Here is a 17,151-nt window from a genome sequence, read left to right on the forward strand (position 1 = left end):
TTATTGGAAATTTAACACTTTGCTTTCTCTAAAAAGTCATCCATTTATTTTTCCTTCTCTTTCTTTTCGGGATTATCTGTATACTGCCACTTCTACGTCTGCTCTCCATTATCCCTTTTCTACTTCTCTGCACTTCCCTTCTTCCTTTTGGGAGATGAACTCTGGTCTTGCAATGTACTCACATGCTCCTTACTGTAAGTGTCTCTTCTGCTATCTTATCCTATCTCTCTTGTTCTTTATTTCAGCTACGATATATTTCATTTGTAATATGGCCATTTGGTTCCTTTTTGTTTGTTTGTTTTCATACAGCTAACATTATCCCTTATCTTTTTTTAGTATGTTTATCAGGCTAATTTACAAAGTTTGGTCCATTCTAATGTTTATGCTTCTGATGGAAACCATACTCTACTATTTTTTTTGTCTTTTGAAATAACTGTACTTCTCAAAATAATCTAATTTGCACATGCATTCATTTTCCTCTGGAAATGTGTTGAGGATAGGCCGAGGATGACCCACTGGCACTTAGGGGTTTTCTGGGATGCTAGACTAAAACCAGGGCAGTCCTAGGTAAACAAGGATGGTTCATCATTTTACTAGACCCCAGTCTGAGACATGCCAAGTTGCTCAGGGGGGAGAGTAAATGAGCTCTGCAGTGAAGAATCCTAAACCCAAGAAAATCACAGCCAATCACTTCTTAGATCAAGAATTCACCTTCTGTTTCCCCAGAGAGAAGCAACCTCAGGAGAAGCAGTCCTTAGGTTGTGATTCGTCAGCTGCCAGGGAAGTTAGAGAAGGAGGTGTTGGTGGGCAACTGCCCTAAGTTGTTAGGAGCCAAGGAGTTTCATGGCTCCTCACAAGCACAGGGCTTCTGTGCAGCTCTGATTTTCTTATTGAGTCTACATGGCCCAGAGCTCAGAGTCACAATGTCTGCAGGGGCAGGCACTGATTTTCCCAAGGTAGTGGTTAAGGAGAAGCACGAGCAGATTCACAACAGTTCTTTTCCTGCTTTATTCTCCCACAGCATGGCTGGCTGCTTATTGCCCCAGGCCCACATCCCCTCTACCCTCTTCTAGTCCCAGACAATGTAAAAACGACAAAAAAAACCCTCATTCCTGGGTTTTCCCATAGTCTTCTTCATTGCAGGGTGTTTCACCCTCCATATTACCCCAGCGATCTAGGAGGAACGAGCAGTAAGGCTAGTTTACCATCTTCATATCACATATTACTATAGTTGCTCCTAATTATTTTTAAATTTTTTATTAAAAACAAAAAGCTTCTTAGATATGTGGGAAAGTGATTTGGAAATGGCAAAACATTTTTATTATTCATAATAATGTAACTAATTTTTTACATTAGTTACATTATTATGAATATCAAGATATTCATATGCCTACTGTAGCTTAATTTTAAAATATTCTTATATTTGTACAAAAAATAGCATTAGAAAAATTATTACAATTAGATTTGACCAAAAATCACATAACATCTGACAAACTTCTGATTTTTATTACAGGTTATTTATTGTTGCTATACTATTACATTTGGTACATCTATGTGTTTTTTTATTTCCAAAATGCATCACTAAGTTATAATTTATTATTCCTTGCAGCTTCCTTATTAAAAAGATTTTTCTATGGCAAGGTACAAAAAGGCATTCTATAAAAAACATTTTAAGTTACATTATTTACCAAAAGACTATCTTTATATATTACTGGTCTGTTGAAAATTTTCTTTTCAATCAAATTTCATTCATTTTTACATAATGCATGTTAATAACAGCTACCATGAAAAAAATAACTATAAGCAAATATTGTTTTCCTGTTCATTTTCATTTTTTGCTACTCTTCATTTTTCTTCTTGTTCCTATTTGTGAAAGTGTGAATCCCTCCTTCATGGTGTCCTCAAGTCCATAATTACCCCTTATGACAATTTTTTCATGACACTCACATTATAAATGATTCATTATTTTGAATAATGCCTTAATTTCAAATGTACCTTTGTACTCTTCTACTTTTTCTTCTGTATTGTTTTTTCCTATATTATTTTCATACTTTTTATAAACTTGCTTTGAGACTTCTGGCTTCTGATTTTTTCCCTGATAGTTGTCCCTAGAATGGCATTGCTATAAGGAATTAAGGAATCAAGTGATTCTGTATTCCCCTTATTTCACTCTACCTCATTCCTGCTTTCTTCTTTTGCTCTTTCATCTTCTGCCCCACCTAGTCTATTCTTTGGCCACTTCCTTCAAAACATGGCTCCATATTAATTTTCTCAGACAGCTTTTCCCTGACCAAACCCACTCCAGGTTATTATGTTTCTCTTGACCTCTAGGAATTCATGCATAAATGATACATAATATTACTGTGTACTTGGAAAAGTGTTTCTGTAATTTTATTCAGTTATTTAGTTATATATTTTGTAATATTCTAGTATTTATATTTGATTTTATTACACACCCTTGTAATCCCTGATTTTTTCCTCCTTATTAGCATTAGTTATAGCTGTTATTACATAATGTAAATGTGTAATCAGTTGCTTAATGCCTGCCTCTTCTGTTTATAACGTCTGTACCTCCTCCTAGAATTCAAGCTCTTTTGGCTAATTGTCTATTGTTGTATCCTCTGGGCCTAGAATAATAAACATAGTAAGTGCTCAATAAATATTATAATGTCTTGGAAATACCATGCAGTTCATTAGTAGAATGAAAGTGCTCATAAATGCTTGCTGATCTTTTTAAACATCATTTTGTCTCAAATCCCTAACACTTTGTGTAACAGTTGAGATGTATTTGCCTGCAAGAGGCAGAAAACCTAGCAGACTTAAACTAACAAACATAAAACAAAGGACACTAGCTGTTTACTTAACCAAGGTCCAAAGGTGGGCATTTCCAGTATAGGTTTGACATTCCAATGTTGTTATCCAGGACTAGGTTCTTCCCTTTCTTCTTAACCATCCAAAGCTTGTTGGTTTTCAAACTCAGCCATAAGGCAACACAGCCCAAAGATGGTGGCCACCTACTCATATTTCAATGTGCAAAGCAGGAAGCAAATGATGTCAAAAATGGGGATATTAACTCATTCTTGTCAGAATCCCAGAAATCCCCCAGCCTAGCAGCCTTCTTCCCAGACCAATGGCAAGAATTGAGTCATGTGCCTACATCTGAACTATGTACAGAACGGAGAGCGCTACCATCAACGACCAATCCTGATTCAACCCTTTTTTTTTTTTTTTTCCAAAAGTAAAGGGAAACTGCAGGGTATGCAAGCAACATTGTGCCTGGTCTTCTATATCAAAAAATTACGCTAGAGTTATTTTCCTCAGGACCTTCAAGCTCTTTTTTTTTTTTTTTTTTTGTGGTATGCGGCCCTCCCTCTGTTGTGGCCTCTCCCGTTGCGGAGCACAGGCTGCGGACGCGCAGGCTCAGCGGCCATGGCTCACGGGCCCAGCCGCTCCGCGGCATGTGGGATCCTCCCAGACCGGGGCGCGAACCCGGTTCCCCTGCATCGCCAGGCGGACGCGCAACCACTGCGCCACCAGGGAAGCCCCACGGACCTTCAAGCTCTTAAGATTCTTCAGGGTTTTTCTTTTTTTCCCCCCCCTATATTTTAATCATTAAGCTTTTCCTTCATGGATTTTTTTTTTTCCTGCTGAAAATTCCCTATTGAAAAATTTCTGTTCTTGGGACTTCCCTAGTGGCACAGTGGTTAAGAATCCACCTGCCAATGCAGGGGACACGAGTTCAAGCCCTGGTCCAGGAAGATCCCACATGCTGCAGAGCAGTTAAGCCCGTGCGCCACAACTACTGAGCCTGCACTCTAGAGCCCATGAGCCACAACTACTGAGCCCACGTGCTGCAACTACTGAAGCCCATGCTCCTAGAGCCCATGCTCAGCAACAAGAGAAGCCACCACCATGAGAAGCCCGCGCACCAGAATGAAGTGTAGCCCCCGCTTGCCACAACTAGAGAAAGCCCGCACGCAGCAACAAAGATCCAATGCAGCAAAAAATAAATTAATTAATTAATTTTTTTTTAAAAAGAAAAATTTCTTTTCTCTATCAAAAGGTTTTTTTCATTGATTTGTTTACATACTCAATTTCTGCATTCTAATTCTTTTCTTTTCTTAAGTGCTGAGATGTAGCCCCCGCTTGCCACAACTAGAGAAAGCCCGCACGCAGCAACAAAGACCCAATGCAGCAAAAAATAAATAAATAAATTAATTTTTTTTAAAAAGAAAAATTTCTTTTCTCTATCAAAAGGTTTTTTTCATTGATTTGTTTACATACTCAATTTCTGCATTCTAATTCTTTTCTTTTCTTAAGTGCTGAGACATATCACATTTTCAAAAGAGACACATTTATTTTGCCCCTTCCTTTCCACTCTTCATATATACTTCTGTTTCTCAACTGTATTAGGAGCCTGAGAGGCCAAGAAAATGTTTTCTGCTCTCTTTATAATTACCAGTAGCATTTCATAGGTGCTAAATGTATTTGACTTGTCCTTCCCCTTTATGGTTAATCAGAGATATGTAGGCTTTTATAGGAAGCAAAAGGAATCAGGGTCTTATAGCCAAGAAAAGCACTGGTCATATTACGAATGCCCTCTACTAACTTGTTTACATTAAATTCCTTGCATACTTGCTTCTTGCTATTGTCAGAAAGTCCCAGAATACAGTGTATTTCCCACTTCATCCCACCTTTTCCAACATCTTTCACTGAAGCAAAGAAAGGAGCTGGGTTTCCATGGTAACACAAGTGTGACAGTTGAGGATATATGGGCATAGGTGAGATAATTCTCAGATTCAGAGGGGAGAGGAGAAATGAAGTTTTTCTCTTTTTTTTTTTCTCCCAGCAATGTACTTCTGAAGCTAAAGAGACCCTGAAGTGTCAGTGTACACTGTTAAGCTTTCACTATCATATAGATTTACAGCTCTTGGGGAAAATTCAATTTTATTTTATCTCATTTTTATTTTGTCTTTCCCACAAACAAATGAATGGAGACATTTTATTTCTAAAATCACTCTCAGAATAGATAGTTCATGCTAGCATAGCAATGAACACAATTAAGAGATCAGGAGATACACACCCAATTCCCACCCAAATCTTCAAAATTCTCTGCACATCCCAACATCCTTTCTTTTAGCAGCTAATTCTTCTCTTTCACATAGAGCCTCAAATCAGGTCACTACCAAGACAGAATAGGTAGGAAAATATGCTCCTACTTAACATGTTTTTTTGAGTCTTATTGATTAAACATCTACCTTTATGGAAGCACTGAGAATGAAAATTGAGGCCTGTCATTATGAGAAATATAAATGAGCTACACTACTCCAAGAGCTGCAGTCTCTACACTTCTCCTTATCAAGAAAGTTGGCACTGATGAAAGGTCAGGGAAAATAAACTGAGAAATGTCTTAAAAAACCTCTCCTCTCTCTATTATGCTAAGTGGAATAACTGGGCACCGACTCACTATTTTTTTGTGACAACTTCTATCAGATGCACTCCAATCCAGAGCTTCTCAACTTTTGGGTACCTAAGAAATGAAAGCAGTTGCTTAAAGATACAATTTGGACCCACAATCCCAATGCAAATTTCTTTAAAAAAAAAAATAGTCGCTGGACATTTACTCCTTGCAAAGTGAATGGTTTTTCAGTTCCACTGTAATACAAGGTACTACACAGGTTGTAATGATCCATACAAAGAGAGAAAGTTTGATGCTTCTTGGCTCTATTCAACCCCTAACAAACCTAGGGATTTCTTATGACTACAATACAAAAGTTGGATCTTAAAAGAGACAGTATGTCTTTTCCGTTAAAGAAGTGTAGCTGTTACTAAAGAAACCACAAAAAGCATGTAAGTTTTACACAGTATATGAGACTTCTAAAAAGCTAGTTCAACACTGTATTCACCAACAAAGTCCTCTTGAAACATGCCTGCCAAAAAAGCTCAGATATGAAGCTTCACTTCAAATCCATGTGAGCTCTTAATTTTAATTCACTTATTCACATTACTAGTTTAAAATGAGGTATCAGATGCTCTTTGATTTCAATTCTCGTAAAACTTTCCTGATTCTTAGTTCTTTTGCAATCTGCCTTCACTGTTGATTCTGGTGGCTCAAATATAACACTCATATTTTGATAAGTAATCAAGAAATAATGATTTATATTTTACCACGTTTTTGTGTGTGTGTGTGGTACGCGGGCCTCTCACTGTTGTGGCCTCTCCCGTTGCGGAGCACAAGCTCCGGACGCACAGGCTCAGCGGCCATGGCTCACGGGCCCAGCCGCTCCGCGGCACGTGGGATCCTCCCGGACCAGGGCACGAACCCATGTCCCCTGCATCGGCAGGCGGATTCTCAACCACTGCGCCACCAGGGAAGCCCTTACCACATATTTTGACAGGACACTTGCCCGCAATTATTTTAAGCAAAATCTTGGTGTGTTATACTATAGCAAGATAATGCAAGGGTAAGTTATTCATTTTAAGATAATGGAATGATAGGGCTGTAGGACACTGCTAAATCTGAGTACATCTTTGTAGTAGTTTGATAATTGACCCAAAAAAAGATAAAAGAACGTCTGTTTTATTGATGAACTCAGACCAAAATCCTCTCTACATGATGACCTTGTGCGGAAGAGGAAGGCTGAAGAGGTATGCCATGATCAAATCTTAGAACTATAGAAACTTATTATTCCCAAGAAATGTGAGAAGGTAATGGATGGGTGTAGACTAGTTCGAGAAGGACATAGTTTAAGGAAGGTAAATCCAATTACCAGTTTTTGCAAAATATAATCCAGGAATATTTAGGGACATAACTTCTCCTAAATTTGACGTTATGGGTGCGAGAGTGTGTAATTAAGATCTAATGCCACAGAGAGAACAGTAAGTTTCAAAACTGAGTTGTTAAAAACGTTTTAGGAGGCACGCATGGAGGACCCATGCAACTGCTGCTGTACGTCTCCCTAAGGACCCGAAATTTTCTCACCCTAAAGAGTCCCTGTTTTGTCAGTTCATCCCACTTTTCAGCCCACATCCCTCAGCACTATTTCCGTGTCTAGAAGAATGCCACGGAGACGACGTTAAAAGTGAAATCCATCACTCTCGCCCGCAACACATCCTGTTCCTTTGCCCGAATAGGGTGCCGCGACCCACCTCTCAACCACTGACCCCTCCCAGACCCCACCAGCTCTGCCCCTGTCTCCATACTACCGGCCCTTGGTGGCAAGGAAACCGCGAATTCTGGTTGGCTCAGAGCATGTCTCCGTCTTTCTTCAGCTCACCTATGATTGGTTGGCAGAGTGTGCGCAGGGGCAAACGCCCAGCCTGGCCAACAGTGGCAGATGGGATGGCTGAGCCTGCGACTAGACTTTTCCCCCATTGGCTGATGGGTCAGTGTCACGTGGCATGAAGCGGCTCTCTATTGGTCGAGAATGATACCACGGGATTCAAAAACGCGGGCTGGTTGGCTGGAATGAATCCCAGCTTCCTACTAGGTGCCCCGGCTGGCTGTTGCTATGAAGTGTCCCCGGGCTTTCTGGCTGCTGCTGGGGGATCCGCTCTCCCGGTTTTCCAAGCGCCCGTTGCTGACAGGGCGTGGGAAGAGTTCGACTTTTATCAGGCACTGAAGAAGGGCGGGGCTGGGGAAGGTGGGCGGGACCCCCGGCGACGTCACAGAGCTTGGGCCCGGCTTCCGCGGTCTTTGGCCTTCGCCGCCTCGGGCAGTGGGCCGGATGGGGGTCTGTCACTTCTCCCTCAGTGTCCTGACGCTTAAAACAAAGCTGCATTTCGTTGTATTTATGCTCCTCCCTTAAAGCTTCTTATGTTTATACAAGATAAAACCAAAGCTGTCAGGAATGCTGACAGACTGGGTGGTGCCCAGCAAGGCCCTCATGCCAAGGCCTCCTTCTGGACCTTGCCAGTGTCTTCTCCCCGCCTCAGGTTAAAGCCCGGAGATTGCTCTGGCCCCTCCAACATCTCGTCTCCGCCAAATTCTGAACGTGGCGTTCTCAGGTAGAAGCGGGTCCTGTCGCAGGAGGAAGAACTGCGCATGCTCAGTACGCAGACACCCCCCCCCCCCCCCGGGGTTCAACGGGGCAGACGGGGTGGGGTGTTGTTGGGTAACCTAGGTGGCTGTTTATCTAAACGCGGACCGAGGTTTCCGCTCCGCGCCGAGATTCCTGGGAGCGCGCCCGCGGCCGGTCGCCTAGGCGACGGGGAGAGCAGGGGCGGGGCTGCGCCGCCGGGCTCCGCCCTGGGCCGCCGGGCCCCGCCCCCAGCAGCGCTGCGGCTCGGGCTCGGGCGCGCGCTTCGGCGCCGGGAAGAGCGGCGGCGGCGGGCGGGGAGCTGGGCGTGGAGGCGCGAGGGGCGGGGCCGCCGGCACTGCGGGCCCGAGGTTCGGGCGGCTCCGTCGGCTCCTTGGCTCACACTCCCTGCTCGCCCTCAGTGCGTGCCGGCGCTCGCGGTGCCGCATTGCCGCCCGGCTCGGCCCATGCCCAGGGCTGCTGCTCCCTCCGCCGGCGCCCGTGGGGCCGCGGCGGCCGTGAGGTGGGGGCGGCCGCGGGAGGCGGCGGGGCCGGCCGCCGGTGCAGGGTCCGGGCGCGCAGCGCGGCGGGCGTAGGTCTATGTCGCGGGCAGCGGCGGCGGCGGCGGCCGCGGAGGGACGATGCGCGAGTACAAAGTGGTGGTGCTGGGCTCGGGCGGGGTCGGCAAATCTGCCCTGACCGTGCAGTTCGTGACCGGCACCTTTATCGAGAAATACGACCCCACCATCGAGGACTTCTACCGCAAGGAGATCGAGGTGGACTCGTCGCCGTCGGTGCTGGAGATCCTGGACACGGCGGGCACCGAGCAGTTCGCGTCCATGCGGGACCTGTACATCAAGAACGGCCAGGGCTTCATCCTCGTCTACAGCCTCGTCAACCAGCAGAGCTTCCAGGACATCAAGCCCATGCGGGACCAGATCATCCGAGTGAAGCGGTGAGAGGGCCGGGGGCGCGGGCAGGGGGCTTCGCGGTGCGGACGGCAGCCCCTGTCCCGGGGCCAGAACTCCCTCCCGCGCGCTCTGGGGTGGCCGTGGGCAGGAGGAGCTGTCTAGGGAGATGGCTCTGCGATCTTACGCTTTATGATATTTTTTTTTTTTTTTTACCAGCATCCTCCTCCTCCTCATCTTGAATCTCAAATTTGAGTGCTTTGTTTCACAACTCAAATTTGGCATCCCGTGAACCCACAGCACAGCTCTTTGTCTCTTGGATATTACTAGTAGCGCTTGTGCAGAACCCCAAAGGAAACAAAGTTTAAAACTTGCAGTGGGGGGAGAGGGGCGAGTAGGTTTCTGCTGGGAAGAGGGCAGCTATGCAAGTATAGTGGAGACATTTTCAGATTGAACAACAGAAAACCTACCTTTGCAGTATTTGACAGCAAAAATTGCTCACACGTACGTGGTTAAAAATGTCAAGTCCAAAGGAAAGAGACCTTTCTCGTTTCATAAAAGATTGAATGGTGCCAAGGCGTTTTACAAAAATGAACTCTCCAATTAAGATGAAACTTTAAAGACAGTTTATCAAATTATTTGAAGACATGGCTCAGTGAGATTGAGATAGTATATAGGAGCACAAGTATACCGTTCACATTAAAGAATGCGACTTAACTATTTTTTTTCTTTTTAGTCTAGCTTCCTTATTCCCCTCAAAAACAAAAAAAGAAAGAAAGAAAAGGGAGGGAAAAAGGCATTCCTGGAAATAATACAAGTTTCTTCAAAGGTGTGACTCAGATATTAGCTAATTTAAAGTTAATGCAAATAAGCTCTTTCCTGATATGAACTCTTTTTTCTAAAGTGTGCATTTAGGAAATATGACTGGTAGCATAAATGGCTTATGATATTTGTTTTCTCTTAAGTTGACTGAGTTTTTTTTTTCCTATAATTTCAAGCATCAGAAGTGTAATATCTCAGTTCAGAGTTTCAGCAAATTTTTCTAATTACTGTTTACGTGTTAGTGCTTTGTCTGATTCTTATTATTAGTTAGTAATTGCTAATAATTTTGATTTAGTGTAATTTTGTTTTTCTTACCCAATTCTACCTATAACCCTAAATTTGTAGACATTTGCTGAAAACTAGTTGTAAGTGTACTGTAGATGTAGTCTCATTTTTAGTCAGTTTGAGTCTGCCCACTTTGAAAGAGCAAATACCAAGTCACATATACTCAGGGGTTGCTCAAAAATTCATTAGAAGAAGCAGATTTTTAATGCCACGTATGAGATCAAAGGGGAGGCCCTCTCCTGAAGCTCTCCCCACTTAATTCACTGAATATGCACTTTAATAGCTAACCTAAAATTTGGTATGTTACTTCTTCCATTAAATTTCAAACTAGAATAAAGTGGATATTTTTATAGCCTCTTATGGTGTTCTGAGATCTGTGAATCTGATAGCTTCTTACTTCTTCAGTCTCATTTTCTTGAAAGTTAATTGTTATAGTTAACATAGGAACACTTTTGGTGTTAAATTTACTAAATATCTGATATTTAAGAGGCTACATTCAAGTGACTCAAATCTTTAATTCCCCCTTCATACTACTTAAAAAAAAAAACATACAAAGCAGGGCAATCTAACACATTGTCACATGTCAATCTTAGGCCATATACATACATCAAATAATAAAGTAAATGCCCCAACTCTTCCACCCTTTATATTTAAACATATACAGATAATACCTGCATTGATAAAAGTCACATGCCCAGGGCGAACTTCTTGACACAAGCCTAGGGGACAGAATATGGTAAAATGTCATTGGATAGTGTAGTCCATATGATTTTGTAGTTTCTTATGATTTAGTAGAGATTACTAATAATGAGTTAGTCTAAACATAGTGTATTGGAACAATTAATTTGTTTGCACTGTGACCCAGGAAGAAAACCCAGGGTTAGGGTTCTGTTTGCCCAGATGTCATTTACTCACTAGTCTCAGTTCCTGATGTAAAATTTGAAAAGACCAGCTGAAGTGTAGTTCATAAACTCTTTCATGGGAATTCATCCACTGTGTCCTTAAGAACTACTTGGGCCCTTCTGTGTCCTGATATTTTTTACTTCACCCTAATCTCATCATCTGGCCTCCCGGCCTATAGCATATTATAAACAATGTTGAAAGAAAAAAGGAATCTGTGTATACTATGTATTTTACAATACAGTATATATTATGCACATATTATGCTAAAGCAGGCATTCAATGTGTTGGTTCTTTAACTTTTCCCACGTAAAGAGAATAAAATGTGATTTTCAAATAAGTGAATTTTCTTCTTTTTTTGGGAATCAGTTTTTAAATTAATCAGTTGCTGTAGGAGGTATTCGTCGTTGTTCCCTCCCCTCTGCCAGTTACTGCTTTACATATTATATACAACAGTTGTTTGGGGATATTTAATATCACCATAATGCAGATGACATAAGTGAAGTGCAGAGAGGGTTGATATTTTGCCCAAAACTAGTCACTGGTGGAGAGAAGATTTAAACCAAGATCTGCATGAATCCATGTACTCTTCTTTTCTTCTATACCACGCTGCCTTTGACCTTGATGTTTATTGGCAAGTTCAGCAATCCAGCCTTTGGTCTAGGGTAGTGCTCTTCAATTCAAATATAGTTGTGGGCCATGTGTGTAATTTTGAAATGTCTACTAGCTGATTTTTTTTTAAAGTGTGAAGCAGGTAAAATTAATTTTAATAATGTATTCTATTTAACCTACTCTATCTAAAATATTGTCATTTCAACGTGTAATCAGTATTCAAAAATTGAGATATTTTAATAGTTTTTTTTCATACTAAATTTTCAAAATCTGGTATTCAGTTTACACTTACTGCACATCTCAGTTCAGACTAGCTGTATTTCAGTTGCTCAACAGCCACATGTGGCTCCAGGCTACCATATTGGACAGTGTAGGTCTAAGGTGTATATATTTTGGGGAAATGCTTGCTTCTCTGAGCTCCATCTTCCTTGTCTGTGAATTAGAGTATAGCATGCACCTCTCAAGAGTCTTTGTTAGGATAAAATGAGATAATATATTTTAAGGTGTCCAACACAATACCTTGAACACAAAAATTGCTTCAAAATCCCAGCTGTTCTTTAACTTTGTCACCCTGTCTGCTTAAAATTTTATCCTTGATATAAATGTAATTTGAGAGGAAATAAATTTGATTGCATTTTGAAAGGCATTACCTAGTATAGACAAGATGATACTAAAAAAGCAGTGGTGACCAAAACAATCCTTGGAAAAATTTTGTTGGTATTCTCTTAAAATATTTTTTCTTATTAAAGATCTTATGGGAAAGGGCAAGAGAATGAACATTTAACTTTAACTGTAGCACCAACGCACGGCTGACAGTGAAATGGAGCTTTTCCCTGGATTGTTCTTGTATGGAATGTTTTGCTTATAAAAAGTATAAAACAGGTCCCTACTCCCTTAAGTGTCTGTAGGTTCACGGACATCCATATACAGGTTCCCCCTTGCTATCTGAAAGTAGAGAGTTCCTGTGAAACCTTTACTAAGCCAAAATGGCATAAAGTGAAGACGCAATTACCTTAGGACGCATCTTGCTTACAGATGCGCAAAAAAAAAAAATCTAGGTAAAGCGCAGATGCTCACAGACACAGTTCAAAGCTATAGCAGTTTGATGCTGAGGTGCTGAGTGTGGTTCCTGGGTAAGGAACTTGGAGGTGCCTCTCTCCCTGATGGGTACGTGCTACCTCTCAACTGCTCACAGCAAACCAAGTGCTGGACGCTATTTTCACTTTTTGCCTTTTTTCATAAAAGCAAAAATCATCTTCTGATTTCTTTTGGTTATCAAAAACAGGTACTAACGTAGGTCTTTCCTAAAAGTGAAGTGTCACGAAGCTTTTTTTTTTCGCGGTACGCGGGCCTCTCCCGTTGCGGGACACAGGCTCCGGACGCGCAGGCTCAGTGGCCATGGCTCACGGGCCCAGCCGCTCCGCGGCATGTGGGATCCTCCCAGACCGGGCGGCGCGAACCCGGTGCCCCTGCATCGGCAGGCGGACCCTCAACCACTGCGCCACCAGGGAAGCCCACGAAGCAACTTTTGAAAAGCACAGGATACCTGTACATACACAAGCTCCTGTCCAAGCCAAGCAGGCTAGCTAAAATGGTGGTTTTTATAAATTCACATGCTTTTTTTTTTTTGCGGTACGCGGGCCTCTCACTGTCGCGGCCTCTCCCGTTGCGGAGCACAGGCTCCGGACGTGCAGGCCCAGCGGCCATGGCTCACGGGCCCAGCCGCTCCGCGGCATGTGGGATCCTCCCGGACCGGGGCACGAACCCGTGTCCCCTACATCGGCAGGCGGACTCGCAACCACTGCGCAACCATGGAAGCCCTGCTTTCTTTTTTTAAATTGACTTTGGATGAGATCAGACACATAGGGAAGAGTGACAAGGATACAGAAAATGTTTCAATTGAAATAAAACTCAAGTTCTTTCTAATTTCATAGTTGCTTCTCCCATTCCTCCCAGGGTAAGCCGTGGTCCTGACTTGAAGTACCTTGGAACATGCAACCCAATGCCTGTTCTTAGGATAAAGCCCAGAAATCTTCAACATGGCCTTCCCAGGCCCAGCAGTGCTCTTATTCCTCCCTGCCTGTCCGCCTTCACCTCTGGCAACCTTCCTCGCCCCTTGGATTCCAGCACCCATACCTTCTTTTAGTTCCATGAGAGTGCCTGTCTCTGGGCTTTCCTTCTACATGCAGAAATCACCCACCTTTTGCAGAGTTAATTCCTACTTCTTGGCCCGTGCTTAGAAGGTTTCCTCCTCAGGGAAGCCTTCGTCGTCTTCCCCAGCTGACTCAATTCCGTCCTGTCTTCCCACGCTGTATTAACCTCACGCCTCACCCCTTCCCTTGGCCACTCGCGTTTCAGGCCTCAGTGGCACCCTGTGCCCCACCTTTGGTAGTGCTTATCAGAGTTTAATTATCTGGGCGGTAATTTAAGTACAGCCCGTCTTTCTTATTAAACTGTAATCCCATGTGGCTAGAATGGCTCCTGGCACATAGGAATCAATCAAGAAAAATGTGTTGAAAAAAATTAGTGTTCAAAGAGAAAATTATTTTAGTGGCCTCAGTTTCCCCAAGCATTTGAATTTTATAGATGGAGGAGGTGACTCTTTAAAGCCCACTTTGAAGCTGGAGTAGACGATCTCCGTTCCACTCTTAACATTCTGTGAGAGTACTTCTATCTATCTACTAGGGGCGACCAGGGAAGAGGTAAAGTTTAATAACAAACTTTAAGAATCAGAAGCATGGTGTCTTCCAGATGGAGGACATGGCATGGGAAATGCATAGGGTAGGTTCATTGGCCTGTTAAGTAGACCAGGTTGGCCAAACCAGGAATTTATATAGAAGTGTGAGACAAGGTAAAATACATAAAGCTAAATTACGGAAGGTTAAAGACTTTGGACTTGCTCTTGCAGTCAAGGACCATGATCAGAATTGTTATAAAAATAGTAATATGGTGGTGATATGATAGATGGCTTAGTGGTAATAGACCAGAGTCAGAAGGAGTTGTATTGTCATAATGTCATTTCTACATGAAGTATAAAGATTCTGAATTAGCATGGAAAGAATGGATGCAAATGTTGTAAAGAATGAATTAATCAAACTTAGTGGAAGAAGGAGAGGGAAAGGTCAAAAGTAACCTCGACATTTTGAACATGAGCGAATAGGATTAGAGAGGAATAGCTGGGGGAGATTATTTTGGCTTTGGAGATGGTAATCATCCAGATAGATGCACCTAATAAGCAATTAGAATACTGGACTAAAGCCTGAAAGTTCAGTTTATGTATGAGTGTAAAGACTCGAAATCATCTATATAATTCACATTTGGAGAGTAGATGAACCCTGCTGGGTAGTATTTAGAGAGGTAGAAGTGAATGGCCAGGAATAGAAATTAGAAATGAATATGGCCAAGGATAGAACTTGACATTTGTAAGGTACCTAGAGGAGACTTTATACATTGCATTAGGCTAGAAGGCATGGTGCATTTTATTTTTTTTTTAATTTTTTTATTATTTCAAAGCCACCTTTTATTATTAATCACAGAGCAATAAAAGGCAAACAAGCAACAACAGCAGAAAAAACTATTTACAAAACTACTAAAATACTCTTAGGGCTTCCCTGGTGGCGCAGTGGTTGAGAATCTGCCTGCCAATGCAGGGGACACGGGTTCGAGCCCTGATCTGGGAAGATCCCACATGCCGTGGAGCAACTGGGCCCGTGAGCCACAATTACTGAGCCTGTGCGCCTGGAGCCTGTGCTCCGCAACAAGAGAGGCCGCGATAGTGAGAGGCCCGCGCACCGCGATGAAGAGTGGCCCCCGCTTGCCGCAGCTGGAGAAAGCCCTCGCACAGAAAGGAAGACCCAACACAGCCAAAAATAAATAAATAAATAAATTTAAATAAAATACTCTTAAACACTTTTGACTTACTAATTATCTATGAAGAAGTTCTACATCAGATAAAGCATTGCAAACTTTAATACCTTAATCATTTAAAAACACCTTCATTATCCAGGCTTTAGGAGCCAATGTCCTTTAATGGACAACAGACTCTTGAATAGTCCTTTATTGGACATTTTAAGAGTTACACAACAATAAACATTTTGGCTTCACAGAACCTGCACCATATCTACCTCATTAGCCTACCTTTGGGTCCTTTCTGATCTGGCATTTCTTTTCCCTCACCGTTCAGAAATACTGCACTAGATGGCCTTTTCATTTCGGGATAGCCATTTCATTACTTATTTTTATGTGGCATGGTGCATTTTAAGACTGAGAAGAAAAATGGGGAAAGGGTGGTTGTACTACCCAAAGTGAATAAGTTACTTTTTTTTTTTTACTATTATTATTTCATATTTCTGTATCATTTAAGTGATCACTTTTAAGAGACCCAGCTGATCATTTGCACATTTTCTCCTCACAGTAAGTTGCCCTAAAAGCCCAATCTAAGGTAGAGGTAGATTGCCAATTGCTAACACATAGGTCAGGACCCACAACAGATGGGCACTGTGGAGCTGAAACCAGGAAATACATCCAATGATGTTTGTCCCAATAAGTGATTTCTGGAGTCTGCCACCAATTCCTTCTTCCCCAAACACCTCCTTCCCCAGTTTGATACCTCCAGAGACCATAATTGTAATTGAAAGCTGCTCCAAGGTACAGAGCCTAATAGCTGTGAGTCACTTTTTATAGCCCAGAGTTTTTTCCTGTAAAGGAAACTTGGTTTTGCTGCATTGTAAAATTAGAATATTACAGTAGAGTCATTTCCTTTTTACCATCCCAGGATTAGAATTTTTTAAGTTCACTTTGTAGATGGAGTAGATGATCTCCCACCAGCCCTACATTCTGAGAATACTTCTATCTCATTGGCACAATAAAGGAAAAAGTAGTTTAGTATGAACCTTAAAGAATCTGCAGCCTGTGACCTGCAAATCTTATCTATTTAGGGGTTTGTGATAATTGTATCAATAAAATCTCTAATCAGAGGAATCATTACAATGTTGTTTTTTTAAAAAACCGGTAGAGGGGCAGAAAGGATTTAAATAGCCAGCCAACGATTCTACTGCACACAGACAAAAGATATCACCTATCCCTGAATATTGATAAATCCTCTGACAAATGGAACAGATGGATGATTTGAAAGGTGATTTGACTGGCCACTGAATGAGAAGTATTCAGGCCCCAGGCGGGTGGGTGACATTGACTTTCTAACTCTCCTTTAGGAAAAAGTCAGATATTTAACAGATAAACACTAAGAAGGAGGAGCTAATGAAATATCTCTGGATGACCCAACCAACAGGAAGAGCCAACAAAGTTGGAATCTTTTTATTTGTTAAAATTGTCCAGTAACAGTACACTTGAGTGATTTAATTCTGTATGCCATCTTTTCAGAAATTATATATGGCACATTTAAATGCATACATTATATATTTACACGTTTCTAAGCAGTGATCTTTACATAAAACTATGTACACCATACACAATCTGTGATTTTAGACATCTGCATTTCAGCAAAGTATATAAGTAAAATATAAGTATATAAAGTTTAAGTTTATCAAAATATATTAAAAGAGCATATTTCTAGTTGCTAAGATTTTGACATGGTATATACTAAA

General features: G+C 42.0%; 1 protein-coding gene and 1 long non-coding RNA gene across 5 annotated transcripts in view; one reads left to right on the top strand and one right to left on the bottom strand.

Moving 5' to 3' along the window:
* Positions 1-7,509, bottom strand: part of LOC129392695 (uncharacterized) — a 115,590-nt gene extending 108,081 nt beyond the window's left edge. The window contains exons 1-2 of the long non-coding RNA XR_008619069.1: positions 7,278-7,509; positions 5,468-5,530 (exon numbers count right to left, since the gene is read on the bottom strand). This is a non-coding gene — a long non-coding RNA (uncharacterized lncRNA). The remainder of the gene's footprint in view (positions 1-5,467; positions 5,531-7,277) is intronic.
* Positions 7,510-7,648: 139 nt separating this feature from the next.
* Positions 7,649-17,151, top strand: part of RAP2A (RAP2A, member of RAS oncogene family) — a 42,178-nt gene continuing 32,675 nt past the window's right edge. For 2 of the 4 annotated variants that reach the window (XM_007101405.3, XM_055089674.1), the window contains exon 1: positions 8,597-8,973. In XM_007101405.3, coding sequence (XP_007101467.2) covers positions 8,660-8,973 — 314 coding nt within the window. In that variant the 5' untranslated portion in view covers positions 8,597-8,659. Of the gene's footprint in view, positions 7,734-7,922; positions 8,052-8,596; positions 8,974-17,151 lie in introns of those variants that run through there. The other 2 variants (XM_024123175.3, XM_024123176.2) reach the window with 2 other exon arrangements.

This window comes from Physeter macrocephalus, chromosome 13 (assembly GCF_002837175.3).
Source record: "Physeter macrocephalus isolate SW-GA chromosome 13, ASM283717v5, whole genome shotgun sequence".
Lineage (NCBI taxonomy): Eukaryota > Metazoa > Chordata > Mammalia > Artiodactyla > Physeteridae > Physeter > Physeter macrocephalus.